This window comes from Thamnophis sirtalis, unplaced genomic scaffold (assembly GCF_051295495.1).
Source record: "Thamnophis sirtalis isolate CommonGarterSnake01/CBP01778 unplaced genomic scaffold, rThaSir2_p1.2 scaffold_14, whole genome shotgun sequence".
Taxonomy (NCBI): Eukaryota; Metazoa; Chordata; class Lepidosauria; order Squamata; family Natricidae; genus Thamnophis; species Thamnophis sirtalis.
The window spans coordinates 4,736,907-4,751,943 of record NW_028261394.1 but is presented as its reverse complement, the minus strand read 5'-3'; the positions used below and the strand labels follow the sequence as shown (position 1 = coordinate 4,751,943).

General features: G+C 48.0%; 1 protein-coding gene across 1 annotated transcript in view; it reads right to left on the bottom strand.

Moving 5' to 3' along the window:
• FSCN1 (fascin actin-bundling protein 1) overlaps positions 1–15,037 on the bottom strand; it is a 31,473-nt gene that overhangs the window by 980 nt on the left and 15,456 nt on the right. Inside the window, exons 2-3 of the mRNA XM_087728651.1 lie at positions 3,105–3,261; positions 525–646 (exon numbers count right to left, since the gene is read on the bottom strand). Of these exons, the coding sequence (XP_087584777.1) occupies positions 525–646; positions 3,105–3,261 (279 nt within the window). The remainder of the gene's footprint in view (positions 1–524; positions 647–3,104; positions 3,262–15,037) is intronic.

Below are 15,037 nucleotides of genomic sequence, written 5' to 3'. Positions count from 1 at the left end.
GACGATGTTTACCAGGAAACCAACTTGCTTCCCACCATATCCAGGTTAGCTCCAATCACCCCAACTCAGGACGGCCACATTTAATCAGCGGATGCTCCCACCATGATATACCCCTGGGTTCTCCTGATAAGGTAAAGGTTCCCCTCGGACATCTGTGCTAGTCGTTCCCAACTCTAGGGGGCGGTGCTCATCTCAGTTCAAAGCCAAAGAGCCAGCGCTGTCCGAAGATGTCTCTGTGGTCATGTGGCCGGCATGACTCAACGCCGAAGGCGCACGGAACGCTGTTCCCTTCCCACCAAAGGTGGTTCCTATTTTTCTACTCGCATTTTTTAACATGCTTTTGAACTGCTAGGTTGGCAGAAGCTGGGACAAGTCACGGGAGCTCACTCCGTTACGTGGCGCTAGGGATTCGAACCGCCCAACTGCCGACCTTCCTGATTGACAAGCTCAGCGTCTTATCCACTGAGCCACCGCGTCCCGTCTGATAAAACGCCTGATCCGACAGAGGCAAAGAAAGAACTTACTGGCCGTTTCAACCGTAGCGGCAAGCTGCCCGTTCTTCTTGGCAGTGACGTATTTGCCGTTGGCGGCTTTCAGCGTGATACGCCGGTCACACCACTCAATGTCGAAGTAGCAGTTGGCATTCCTGCGGGAGCAAAGGAAGATTGAGAAGGGCCTTTTCTGTCGTAGCATCAGGGAAGAACAAAAGACCGACGTTCCCCAATGCCCAACCCATGCCAGGACCACAATGCAACCAAGAATGGTTTCGATACCCCTCGAGTCGATGGTGGTAACTTTCTCCCAATTTCTCCACACACTTCTGAAAAAATGAGGTATATTTTTTTTCTGCTGCGGCCTCTGGAGAGCATGAGCATTTTTACAAGCTTAACAGCAGTAGCAATAGCACTTTGACTTATATACAGCTTCAAAGTGCTTTTACAGCCCTCTCTAAGCGGTTTACAGAGTCAGCCTCTTTCCCCCAACAATCTGGGTCCAAATTTTACCCACCTCGGAAGGACAGAAGGCTGAGTCAACCTGGAGCTGGTCAGGATCGAACTCCTGGCAGTGGGAAGAATTACCCTGCAATGCTGCACTCTTCAACCACTGCACCACCACAGCTAATTATCAATAAGGCTTATATTCCACTTTTGTAGTACTTTTGTCTTAGATACTGCTTCATAGTGCTTTTACAGCCCTCTCTAAGCGGTTTACAGAGTCAGCCTGTTGCCCCCAACAATCTGGGTCCTCATTTTACCCATCTCGGAAGGATGGAAGGCTGAGTCAACCCTGAGCCGGTCAGGATCGAACTCTTGGCAGGGGGGGGGGCAGAGTTAGCCTGCAACACTGCAGTCCGCTGAAGTAGCCTGCAGTACTGCACTCTAGCCACTGTGCCACCTCGGCTCTACTTAATGGCCAACGAATATACCAATATACCAATATTATTTTCCAGGCCGCAGGGTCATTTTTTTTCCAGATTTTATTTATTTTCTTAAGCATTGAGCAAATAAATGTTTGTGGCCTGGCACCGATGACTTACCCAAAACATTTCGAAATTTGAAAACAAGATTGTTTAGGGATTCTGGCAGAGGTGGGTTCCTACCAGTTTCCACCTATTCGGTAGAACCGGTTGGTCAAATCTACTGAACTGGTTAGAAGAGGTTCCACCAGTGGACCCGGAAAGCAGGCCACACCTACAGAAGAGGTTCCAAATTTTTTTGAAACCCACCACTGGTCCTTGGATATGATTATTCTACACTATCATGCTCCTATTTATAAAACTCAGTGCCTCTGTGAAAGGCAAGGATGACTACTGCGTTTGTGGTGCAATCAGAACGTTGCGTGTGTTGAAGTTGTTTTAACGCAAACCAAAAATGCCTTTTAAAAAACAAGTTTACATCCTATTCTTATGCATGCCAGGGCTGTGTGTGAGGTCATTTAAGGTGGTTCGGACAAGTGTCGTCGGCATCTTCATATCCGGTCACATGGGTGGCAAGCCACTCCCATCCGGTCACATGGGCGGCAAGCCACTCCCACACAGGAGGCCACACCCACAGAGTAGGTTCGAACAATTTTTGAAACCCACCACTGGATTCTGGATATGTTTGGCGTTTGACGCCGTTGGACATCCAATTCAGAAACCTTCCAGAACAGTCAAAGCAAGTTATTTTGGCCTCAGATGTTATTTTATTGTTTTGTTTCTGCACAAGTCCTGTTTAAGTTCACCGAATGATTCTCTCTTGGGAGCAGGTGGCGTTTCTGTTCATGTAGTGACACACCCCGATCAAACGCTTCGTATTTTGGAAATTAAAACCCCATTCCCCATAGGACCAGTTGCTGGGATCTTCACGCTAAACTCTTGGTTATTTCAACCACTTAGTGGAATAAACTAGAATGGTGGGATTCCTTACAGCATGTTCAAGCAAGCAATTTGTTCTGACCTAGGCAACGAATGCGTTTTATTAAACAAATGTGAATTCCCCTCATTCACATCCAACAAGGGCCTGGCAGTCTTTCAAAGGAGTATTTACGAACACAGAGCTTATCTATCTTGGAAAGCTGCCATGTAAATATTTCCCCAAATGAGGTGCTGTGCAAGGAAAGACTCTGGGCACAGAGTCTCTGGGATTCACGGACAGATCTTCACACTCCTGAAATGAATCTAATGACTGAATGAACAAATTCTTCCCTGCAAAAGCCCCCTCCCCTTTCGCTCCTCTTTTACGTCCTATGGGAGGGGGCATTCACCTTCCACCTGTGGCTTTACTCCCAAGTCTACCCTGATTTCTAAGTTGTTCTTTTCTTCTGGCAACTCTGTGCGTGCGCACACTGGGAACAGGCTCCAGCTGTTCCTCTGCCTCACTGATATCTGACTCCGAAGGCACCTGATCACTGCCAGAAGGCCTCGATCCAGTCTCTGCCTCCGACGCAGAGCCCTCGTCCGAGTCTTCCCCAAACTCCAGGACTGTCCCACCTTCCTTCCCAACCTCCTCACTGTCCGACTCTGCTGGAGGGCCACAACAACAGTTTAAGGGCTTAGCGCAAAGCAAGGACTCAAACTCATAACCCATTCCCACCCATTTCTTAGCAACCTTGGAGTAACTCACTTAGTCGAGGCAGTGGATTGCACTCCACCGTTGGAGGTCAGAGTCCAGTATTTCCCAGTACAAGTCCTGAAAGTGCATTTCTTGGTTTCTTTACTGATTTCCATCTGGAAGGTTTCCTGGTCACCCTCTTCATCTTGGTTGGCTGAGAGATCGATCCCTAGAAGAAGAGACAACACATGGCAAAGGGAATCAAGGCCAGCCCTCGTAGCCCCCCCTAGGTTCTGGAGAACCGGTAGCGGAAATTTTGAGTAGTTCGGAGAAGCGGCAAATAGGCTGGCCCCGCCCCTGATGTCTCACAACCGATGATCGTTTGTTGCCCTGAACAGGAGAACGGAGCTAGAAAGCACGTTAGTGGGATGGGGAGGGAATGAGAACCGGTAGCGGAAAGTTTGAGTAGTTCGGAGAAGCGGCAAATAGGCTGGCCCCGCCCCTGATGTCTCACAACCGATGATCTTTTGTTGCCCTGGAGAACGGAGCTAGAAAGCACATTAGTGGGATGGAGAGGGAATGGGGATTTTGCAGTATCCTTCCCCTGCCACACCCACAAAGCCACGCCCACAGAACCAGTAGTAAAACATTTTCAATCCCACCACTGATCCAAAGTCTCATGTGTTTATACAGGTAGTCCTTACTTAGCAAGGCTGGGGAATTCTGGGAGTTGAAGTCCACAAGTCTTAAAAATTACCATGGATGGCTGGGGAATTCTGGGAGTTGAAGTCCACAAGTCTTAAAAGTTACCATGGATGGCTGGGGAATTCTGGGAGTTGAAGTCTACAAGTCTTAAAGTTACCATGGATGGCTGGGGAATTCTGGGAGCTGAAGTCCACAAGTCTTAAAGTTACCATGAATGGCTGGGGAATTCTGGGAGTTGAAGTCCACAAGTCTTAAAAGTTACCATGGATGGCTGGGGAATTCTGGGAGTTGAAGTCCACAAGTCTTAAAGTTACCATGGATGGCTGGGGAATTCTGGGAGTTGAAGTCCACAAATCTTAAAAGTTATCATGGATGGCTGGGGAATTCTGGGAGTTGAAGTCTACAAGTCTTAAAGTTACCATAGATGGCCGGGGAATTCTGGGAGTTGAAGTCCACAAGTCTTAAAAGTTACCATGGATGGCTGGGGAATTCTGGGAGTTGAAGTCCACAAGTCTTAAAAGTTACCATGGATGGCTGGGGAATTCTGGGAGCTGAAGCCCATAAGTCTTAAAGTTGCCACAATTGGGACACCCCTGGTTTAGCCTCTTCTCAAAGCTAACACATCTAACCACCCCCCGAATTCTGGAAGTCACAGTCCACGCATATTACAAAGCTGAGGAATGCTGCTTCAAGCTAATGCAGACTTGATCCTGTAGAAGAGGAATAAGGATGATGGGACTGAAAAACCCATGGCTGATTGGGGAATTCCGGGAATAGAAGTCCCCAGGTCTTAAAAGCTGCCACAGTTGGACACCTTTGTCAAAAGACCCTGCTCATCCCCAGGGAGGAATCCAAGAGAAAAATGCTTCTCAAAATTCACACGGCCCAACACCAACTGCTCACATGCTTGGCAAATCCCACACTTGAAATTCCTCAGGGTTCAGATTTGCATCCTCAGCATTTCTGTCTCGGCTCCAATGAGCACACACACACACACACACAAAAAAAACCCTCCGGGGTAGAGACAGCCAGCTAAAGAGAGGATGACAAGATGGCAGGAACCCCATGGAGAAAAGAGAAAGAAATAGCAATAGCAGTTAGACTTATATACCGCTTGATAGGGCTTTCAGCCCTCTCTAAGCGGTTTACAGAGTCAGCATATCGCCCCCAACAACAATCCGGGTCCTCATTTTACCCACCTCGGAAGGATGGAAGGCTGAGTCAACCCTGAGCCGGTGAGATTTGAACAGCCGAACTGCAGAACTGCAGTCAGTTGAAGTAGCCTGCAGTGCTGCATTTAACCACTGTGCCACCTTGGCTCTTAGAGGTGGAATGGCACGCAGTAGACTTCTAAGCTAACCCCACGGAGAAGAACTGAAAAAGTAGCAAGACGGCATCCTGACATTCCCCAGGAAGGCAACTAAGGACTGAAGTGTTAATACCACTTTATAATGCCTTGGTAAGGCCATAATTTGAATACACCGTCCAGTTTTGGTCGCCACGATGTAAAAAAAAAGATGTGGAGTCTCTGGAAAGAGTGCAGAGAAGAGCAACCAGGATGATTAGGGGACTGGAGGCTAAAGCATATGAAAAACAGTTGCAGAAACTGGATGGAAGCTGAACAAGGAGAGATTCAACCTGGAAATGAGAAATTTTCTGATAATGAGAACAATCAACCGATGGAGCGTGTTGTGGGAGCTTCATCCCTGGAGGCTTTCAAGAAGAGACTGGGCTGCCACTTGTCAGAAATGGTGTGGTCAGGCCTGCAATTATATTCCTTTTAGAATTTTGGCCTGCCACACTTTCTCTTATTTCATTATGCTGTCTCTTTAGTATATAGTCGATGGGAGGGGGGAATAGAAGGAGTAGGATTGTGGGATGTATTGCTTTTCATTCTTTACTAGAAGCCAAGGTCATCCTTTGTCTCCGCACTTTCACACCTGACCGGAAGCAGCTGGGTGGAGACGCCAGCGTGGAAGAAGAAGATTGGACCATGTGATGGATTTGTGGGTGTGGGGACAAGATCATGAACTTTTAACTGGGTGGGATTCTGAGGTCATTTCCAGAATTGGGATTAACACAGATGTGCCTAAGATGTCTGTCTTATTAAATTGGAAGAAAAAGGATCGTTTTGCCTTGGACTCTGATTTAATTCTGCATGATACTTGGAACGCTGACAGGTGTAAGGTCTCCTGCTTGGGTGGGAAGTGTTGGACTAGATCAGTGTTTTTCAACCTTGGCAACTTGAAGATGTCCGGACTTCAACTTCCAGAATTCCCCAGCCAGCGAATGCTGGCTGGGGAATTCTGGGAGTTGAAGTCCGGACATCTTCAAGTTGCCAAGGTTGAAAAACACTGGACTAGATGACCTACAAGATCCCTTCCGACTCTTGTTAATTTGTATCGGAATCGGCTACCTAGCTAATTTTTCACTGGCTGTTTCGGAGGTTCCTCTCCTGAGGAACCTTTTAGAGTTTTAAGAGTTTCCTGGCCTCCGAGACTTTGCCTTCCTGCCCAGTTGCTCTTCAGCGCAGACAGGAAACCAGCCTGTTCTTTCTTACAAAAATAAACCTAGCTTAGGCAGTCAAAAACCATCATCGACTCCATAAAATGTCTCACGTGCAAAATTAGAGCAAGGAAGGAAACTGGGCGGATGGCTGGAGGGGGGGGGATTGACCCATCCATTCTGCTACTCAAGCAAAAAATAATGGAGAAACGGGCCAGAGAGCTCCCTTCTGCATGGTGTAGCACAGGAAGGCCTTGGGGAATGGGGGGGTCGCGATGGGATGGATGCAACTTCTCAACTAATAACAAAAAACCAAGTTCTATTTATGACAGTTGTAGAACTCCCCGTTCAGCCTTCCCAGGCAACATCCAGCCAGCAAAATCAAAGGAGGAAAACCAGATTTCCTTAATCACAGCCTGATTCTCTTAACGACCCTGGGATGGCCCTAAACATGAGGACCATTTGCCCCGTCCCTTTTTTCCCCAGTGCTGTCGTATGTTCGAACGGTCATTAAACCAATGATTGCAAGTCATATTATAGTGCCATAGTAGTGCAGTGGTCAGAGTGCATTACTGCAGGCTACTTCCGCTGACTGCCGGCTGCTTGCAATTTGGCAGTTCGAATCTCACCAGGCTCAAGGTTGGCTCAGCCTTCCGTCCTTCCGAGGTGGGTAAAATGAGGGCCCAGATTGTTGGGGGCAAAAGGCTGACTCCGTAAACCGCTTAGAGAGGGCTGTAAAAGCACTGTGAGGTGGTATATATACCTAAGTGCTAAGTGGGGAGGGAGGAAGGAATGAGGAAGGGAGGGAGGGCCATAATGGCACAGTGGTTAGAATGCAGTATTGCAGGCTGACCCTGCCCATTGCTAGTAGTTCGATCCTGACCGGCTCCAGAATGACTCAGCGTTCCATCCTTCCGAGGTGGGTAAAATGAGGACCCAGATTGTTGAGGGAAAGAGGCTGACTCTGTAAACCGCTTAGAGAGGGCTGGAGAGCACTATAAAGCGGCACATAAGTCTTAGCGCTATTGCCTGCCTACCTGTCTGCCTTCCTTCTTTCTTTTCCCCTACCAGTGCTTAGAATGCAGCACTGCAGGCTAACTCTGCCCACTGCCAGGAGTTCGATCTGTTTCCAGATTGACTCAGCCTCCCATCCTTCCGAGGTGAGTAAAATGGGGACCCAGATTGTTGGGGGCAAGAGGCTGACTCTGTAAACCGCTTAGAGAGGGTTGTAAAAGCTGTGTGATGAAGCAGTATGTAAAGTCTAAGTGCTACTGCTATTGTATAGCCCAGGAGTGGACACACAACCATGGTCTTCCCTCTGGCACCCCCCGACAAAGCAGAGCCTTCTGCTATTAGAGCAGAAAATTCTGAATTATGGCCAAAGAACGAGCTACATCTATTTCTATGGAAACTGCACACACGGAGAAAGAATCATGGAGGGAGGATGACAGGGACTTAAAACCCACTCTATTTATTCAGCGGCAGCTGGATTTAGCTAAAGGCTGAGTGTGTTTGTCAACTACGCACTCCCTCCAACTGCCAGTGTGTTGCCCGGGCATCTCAGTCCTCCGGACACCCCCACAAAAAATGAAAAAAATAAAAATAACCCACCCTTCTACAATTCAGTCCCTGGATTGAAATTTACCTGTCTGGAGCCCCATAACCCGGCCTACGTTTTCGGTATGCTTGTGGCTTTGCGCAACAACCACACAAGGGTGAAATTCCGCCTTCAATTCCAAACTTGGTTTTTAAAGAGGTAGTAAGGCTTGGGGAGGAAAGCGGATGGCAAATCTAGACAGCATCCTAAAAAGCAGAGACATCTCCCTGCCAACACAAGTGCGTCTAGTCAAGGCGATGGTTTTCCCAGTTGCAATGGATAGATGTGAAGGTTGGACCATAAGGAAGGCTGAGCGCCAAAGAATGGTGGCTTTTGAACTCTGGTGCTGGAGAAGACTCCTGCATTGAGTCCCTTGGACTGCAAGGCCATCCGACTGGTCAGTCTTAGAGGAGATCAACCCTGACTGCTCTTTAGAAGGACAGATCCTGAAGAGGAAACTCAAAGACTTTGGCCACCTGATGAGAAGGAAGAAGGACTCCCTGGAGAAGAGCCTCATGCTGGGAAGGATGGAGGGCAAAAGAAGAAGGACTACAAGGCCATCCAACTGGTCAGTCCTAGAGGAGATCCAGCCTGGCTGCTCTTTAGAAGGCCGGATCCTGAAGAGGAAACTCAAAGACTTTGGCCACCTAATGAAAAGGAAGAAGGACTCCCTGGAGAAGAGCCTCATGCTGGGAACGATGGAGGGCAAAAGAAGAAGAAGGGGACAGCAGAGAAGGAGGTGGCTGGATGGAGTCCCCAAAGCAGTCGGCGTGAGCTTAAATGGACTCCAGAGGATGGGAGAAGACAGGAAGGCCTGGAGGAACATTGTCCATGGGGTCACGATGGGTCGGACACGACTTTACAACTGACAACAACAAGGTTTTGGAGTTTTAAAACCTTAAAAACCCCTTCCAAAGCTTGGTTTTCAGGAGTTTATAAGATTTTAAGTCCTTGTTGTTTTTTAAATTTTAGGGACTTAAAATCCTTTTGTTGGCTGGGGAGCTACTGGGAGTCGAAGTAGCAATAGCAATAGCAGTTAGACTTATATACCACTTCATAGGGCTTTCAGCCCTCTCTAAGCGGTTTACAGAGTCAGCATATCGCCCCCGCAGTCTGGGTCCTCATTTCACCCACCTCGGAAGGATGGAAGGCTGAGTCAACCTTGAGCCGGTGAGATTTGAACCGCCGAACTGCAGCTAGCAGTCAGCTGAAGTGGCCTGCAGTACTGCACCCTAACCACTGCGCCACCTTGGCTCCGCAAGTCTCCAAAGTTGCCAAGGTTGGAGATCTCTGCTCTACAGCAATTCCCGAGTGCTGCAACAGTTCCCAATTTCTCTGCAAAGGCAGAAGTGGGCATTTTTGAGGATGAGATGGGTGGGTGTGAAGGTGGTGGGGGAGAGAGCTAGCTCCATTCAGCTTGGACCCCAAAACCACCATAGGCAGATCCCACGGCAGGCAGGCAGGCATTTAATTACCAGCCTCCTGAAGGCCAGACAAAGGCCTTCGAAGTCAGATGATTTCCCAGTGTGGCAATTAAGGAGGGAGATGAGCAGAGGAGTGGGTGGAGAGAGGGGTGGGGAGGCCACAGGGGAAAGCTTGACTCATCCTAGATTTTTGCAGGAAGGAAGAATTGGGGAGGGGGGGATGCAGCTGGAAACACAAGGAAGCTGGATTTGCCAAACAGGATTGCTTTAAATCCAAGAGTGAGTGCAGAGAAGAGCAACGAAGAGGATTAGGGGACTGGAGGCTAAAACATACGAAGAACGGTTGCAGGAATTTTGGGTAGGTCTAGTTTAATGAAAAGAAGGACTAAGGGAGACATGATAGCAATGTTCTGATATCTCAGGGGCTGCCCCAAAGAAGAGGGAGTCAAGCTATTCTCCAAAGCACCTGAGGGTAGAAAAAGAAGCAATGGGTGGAAACTAATCAAGGAGAGAAGCAACGTAGAACTAAGGAGAAACTTTCTGACAGGGAGAACAATTCGTCAGTGGAACGGCTTGCCTCCAGAAGTTGTGAATGCTCCAACACTGGATTTTTTTTTGAGACCACAATTTGCCTAAAACGGTATACATCCCGCTTAAGCAGGAGTTTGGGGGTTAAAAGAGCTCCAAGCTCCCTTCCAACTCGGTTATTCCGTTAGGGTTCTTCCATTGTCCCCCTTTTATGAAATCCAGAGGTGGCCAAGCCCAGGACTTTTTCATCCAGCCATGTCAGTGACGTGCGGTGAGGTTTATGGCTGGTGAGGCAGCAATTTTTTTAGACTTGTGGACTTCAACTCCCAGAATTCCACAGCCAGGCATGCTCAGTTCCAATTTAAAGCGACAGCATTTGTTTTTCTCCTTTGCTAAATAAGTTTCCTTCTTTCTTTTTCTTCTCCCTTCCCCTCCTTCCGCCCTCTCTCCCTCCCTCCCCCTACCGCCTCCTGCAGAGGGCACTTTTTTAGAGGCTTTTTTTAAACAGTTAAGCACTAAGCAGAGTCATCCACGGTGACTCTGGCAGCAACTAGCTCAGCCTGACCTCAGCTCTTGCCTTTTTCCTTTTACATTTTCTTTTTCTTTTCACGATGACAGTAGTGAGCCTCTGCCTCTCCTGCCTGCACGTCCCTGAGCCACACCATTCTTCCAGCTAATCTTCCAGCTCGACGGACGTTGAGGAAGGCGAGAACAGGAGCCGGGGAGCTGATGGCAGCTCGTAATTTTGCCCAGCTTTCAAGCCAGAGAAAACTTGGGACACAACATGCAACAGGGAAATGAGAACTTCAGAGGAGAACTCCATCCCGAACTAATTGCTGAGAACGGAGACAGAATAAAGATCGGGGATAAATCTTAGGGGAAAGCAACCATGACCCATCAAAACCGCGCTTGACTAAACCGTGCCCGATTAAACCGCGTCGCTGACGTTATCAACAGGGCGACAACAGCCAGCGCGGAGAAAGAAGGGTGCTTTAAATAGCGCTTTGAAAGCAAGCCAATTCAACTTAAGGTAAGGGTTAGGTTTAGGGTTAGGTTAAGGGTTAGGATTAGGTTTAAGGTTAGGTTAAGGGTTAGGTTTAAGGTTAGGGTTAGGGTTAGGGTTGAACTGAAGGGGCTGTGAACCCTTATAGAAGGGCACAATGAGATTTCTTTGGCTCTGCTTGGAGACGAGGCTGTGGAAAACCCAGCTGAGCAGCCCCGACTGGCAGCTCTGGGCACACTGCCCCAGAGGGAGCAGTAACCGCAGCTCTGCCCCTCCTCTCTCCGCTCAACCCACTGGGCATTTCTTGGGGTCACGGAAAGCCGAACAAAGGCCTTCACAAGAGAACAGCAATATTGATAATATTTATGCCGGAGGCGGAATTTCACTTCAGATCAAGGTGGCTTCAAGGAACATCCCTTTGGGAGGGTGCGAAAAGACAACAGAAACATTCAGGGGGGGGGAGGCAGTGAAATAGCCCCCCATGTGTTGGAAAAGCCGCCGCGAGGATCATTTTAAGGTCTTAAGTTTCTGGTCCACAGGATTGGTTCCCCAAATTCTGGTGGCGGCTTTCGGTGTCGCCGAATTGCAATCCTTTTCTTGTGACTGGGAAAATCTTCAACGGAGGGGAACTCATCCTTGGGGGGTGGGGGTGTCTTGTGATTTCATGCATTGAATTTGGGATTAAAATTGGATGCTTGCCTCGCCTTGCGAAGGGCCGCATGCCGTTTTCTAGCTGTGCGCACCCCGCTTTTGGAGACTCTTCCCCAAATGAGGTTGCATGTTCCAAGCCCTTCTTCTTTGCACGATATCCTCCCACCCCCCCACCCCAAATAGGATCCTGAATCGACCCTCCCTCTGTAAAATAAGGCAGGAGTTGTTAAGCACCTCCCCTTGTTAAAAAGTCCTTGCATTCACCCATTAAAGAGCTGAGGTGGCGCAGTGGTTAAATGTAGCACTGCAGGCTACTTCAGCTGACTGCAGTTCTGCAGTTCGGCTGTTCAAATCTCACCGGCTCAGGGTTGACTCAGCCTTCCATCCTTCCGAGGTGGGTAAAAATGAGGACCCAGATTGTGGGGGCGATATGCTGTCTCTGTAAACCGCTTAGAGAGGGCTGAAAGCCCTATGAAGCGGTATATAAGACTAACTGCTATTGCTATAATGCAGGGATGTTCAAACTTGGGGACTTGTGGACTTCAATTCCCAGAGTCGGCTGGGGAATTCTGGGAGTTGAAGTCCAGAAATCTTAAAAGTTTCCAAGTTTGGACCCTCCTGCATTAAGGCATCAGGAAATAATTCAAAGGCCCCCTTTTAAAGCAAGACGTTTTAAGAATAGGGCGTTTCATTTTTTTAATTTCTCATCATTCCCCGTCTCCTGATTAAGTAGACCCCAACCCCCCCCCGGCCAAAAAAATCAAGGACTGCTTATTCAGCACATCCTGGCTTACGCCTGCAGGTGCAACCCCCCCCCTCTTCCTCATTACCCCAATTTGCAAAAACTGCCCCAAGAGAACTGCCTTCCCATCAAAGCAGCAAATCAACACAACTCTGCAGCAACCCCTGGGGAACGCAAAGGGTGTGTGAGTCGCATCTGGCAGGTGGAAAGGAGCAGGCCTCCACGAAGCTCCGCCTTTCTTCTTTACATTTGTCCTTCTTATACATTTGTTATTCCATTTAATAGGTTATAATACACAATTTGGATTGCTTTATTTACCATCCCTTCCGCCTGTTGCAACACTACCTTATTTTCCCTTTCTTTTCTGCTGCCCTCCCTTCTCTCCTTCCTCTCTTCCTCCTCTCCTTCCCCTTTCCTTCTTTCCTTGCCTCTCCCCTACTCCTCTCTTCCTCTTCTCCCTCTGACCCTCTCTCCTTCTCTTTCTATCCCTTCCCTCCTTCTTTCCTTTCCTCTTCCTTCTTCCTCTCCTTTCCCTTTCCTTCTTCCCTTACCTCTCCCCTTCTCCTCTCCTCTTCCTACCCTCTCCTTCTCTTTCTATCCCTTCCCTCCTTCCTCTCCTTTCCTCTTCCTTCTTCCTCTCCTTTCCTTCTTCCCTTGCCCCTCCCCTTCTCCTCTCCTCTTCCTACCCTCTCCTTCTCTTTCTCTCCCTTCCCTCCTTCCTCTCCTTTCCCTTTCCTTCTTTCCTTGCCTCTCCCCTTCTCCTCTCCTCTTCCTACCCTCTCTTTCTCTTTCTCTCCCTTCCACCTTACCTCTCCTTACCTCTTCCTTCCTTCCCTCCTCTTCCTGTCATTCTCTCCTCCTCTCTCTCTTTTCTTTTCCTGTTGTTATCGGTGTCTCTTTCAAATCTCAGTTTATGTTTCCTTGGGGTGGTATTTCCACAAACCCAAATATAGTTTAGTATTATTTTCCTATTCCTTTACCTTCTCTAATCTATCCTATGTTTCCCCTCCCCTTTATATCTCACTCTTGTATATATACTGGTATATTTAGCACTTATCTTTTCTGTTTTCCCCTTCTTCTTCCTCCCCTCCCCTGTTTCTCATTTAATAGCGTAGCTCAGCCTTTCCAAGACCTGCGGAGATATTCACGCCCCACTCCTGGCCAGAAAAAAAATAACGATTGCAAAGCTGACAGAGACTAGGAGGCAGCAAATTCTGGTTCTGCCCTCTTTGCAATCTTTTCTAGGCTCACCGTGCCAACTAGGGTTCACCCTTTCGGGAGCCTCTGCAGAGCCAACCCAGCTAACCGGTGCCAACTCCGACCAGCTGCACAACTCTTGCGGGATAATAAGTCCATTCACAGTGCTTTTTCCCAGGTTCATGGCCGAGCAAAATATATATATATATATTAACTGGACCGGTCCTGGGCCAAGTGGCCACCTGTTGCTCTCCGGGACTGAAAGGGCTGTGGGAACAGCCCAGATGCAAAAGATGGGGACTTGCAACTCGCTCTGCTCATCATCATTTTTTTTGTCGTTAGAAAGGGTGGGGTGGGTCTGCAGTGCTGCCCTTCCTTCCCGACGCATCAATTGAAGGGCAAAGCAGGAGTTTCCACATTGGTCTCTGGCCAGGTTGGCCAAAACAGATGCTCTCCGACCACCAGGGATGGGAACAGATTTTTAAGGAGGGAATCTCTTTTTTTTTCCCAATCTATTTTTTATTTTTAAACATAAAAATGAAAAACAATATGATATATATATATATATATATGTATGTATGTATGTATGTATGTATGTATGTATGTATGTATGTATGTTTTCTGAGGTTTTCGCGGGTGTTAGTATGTAGGTCTCTAGTTGTTCGGGTTTTCTCCCGCGTAGAATTGGAGATGTCTTGGCGACGTTTCGACAAAGTCACATTCGTCATCTTCAGGCTGCTTCTGACTACTTCAGGTTTGGTGTTGGTTCCACTACTCCTGGAAACACCAATAGCAATAGCAATAGCAGTAGACTTATATACCGCTTCATAGGCCTTTCAGCCCCTCTCTAAGCGGTTTACAGAGAGTCAGCATATCGCCCCTACAATCTGGGTCCTCATTTTACCCACCTCGGAAGGATGGAAGGCTGAGTCAACCCTGAGCCGGTGAGATTTGAACCGCTGACCTGCTGATCTAGCAGTCGCCTGCAGTGCTGCATTTAACCACTGCGCCACCAAACCTGAAGTAGTCTGAAGCAGCCTGAAGATGACGAATGAGACTTCGTCGAAACGTCGCCAAGACATCTCCAATTCTACGCGGGAGAAAACCCAAACAACTAGAGACCTATATGTATGTATGTATGTATGTATGTATGTATGTATGTATGTTGTATTTGTGCTGATAAATAAATAAAGGGAGACTAGTATAGATCTATTTCAAGCTATTTAGCTTTCATCAGCTAGCCACACCCTTACTGGGATTCGAACCTGTGCTGTATTACATCTTAGGCAGATGTGTTAACCACTAAGCCACAAGGTTCTCCTCCTTATCAGCTGAGCCAGGGAAATAGGTATGTATTTAGTGTCACAACCCCTGGTATATATATATATATATAAATGAGGGATTTCTTGACCCAAAACATGGCAGCCTATTGTGCTTCATGTTCTGACCGAGGCTTCCCGAGAGCCTGAAGCAAACTCCTGGTCCCCACAAAAACTCCTTTTATTCACCGACTGTGAATTCTGCTCCTTCACATCCAGCAAAGTCTCTCAAGGGAGGATTTACAGTCACAGACCTTATCTGGCTTGGAGAGCTGCCAGGACGATCCCTGCAGAACTTGGCAAGGAGCCTCGAGAGTTACAAACCAATTAAGTG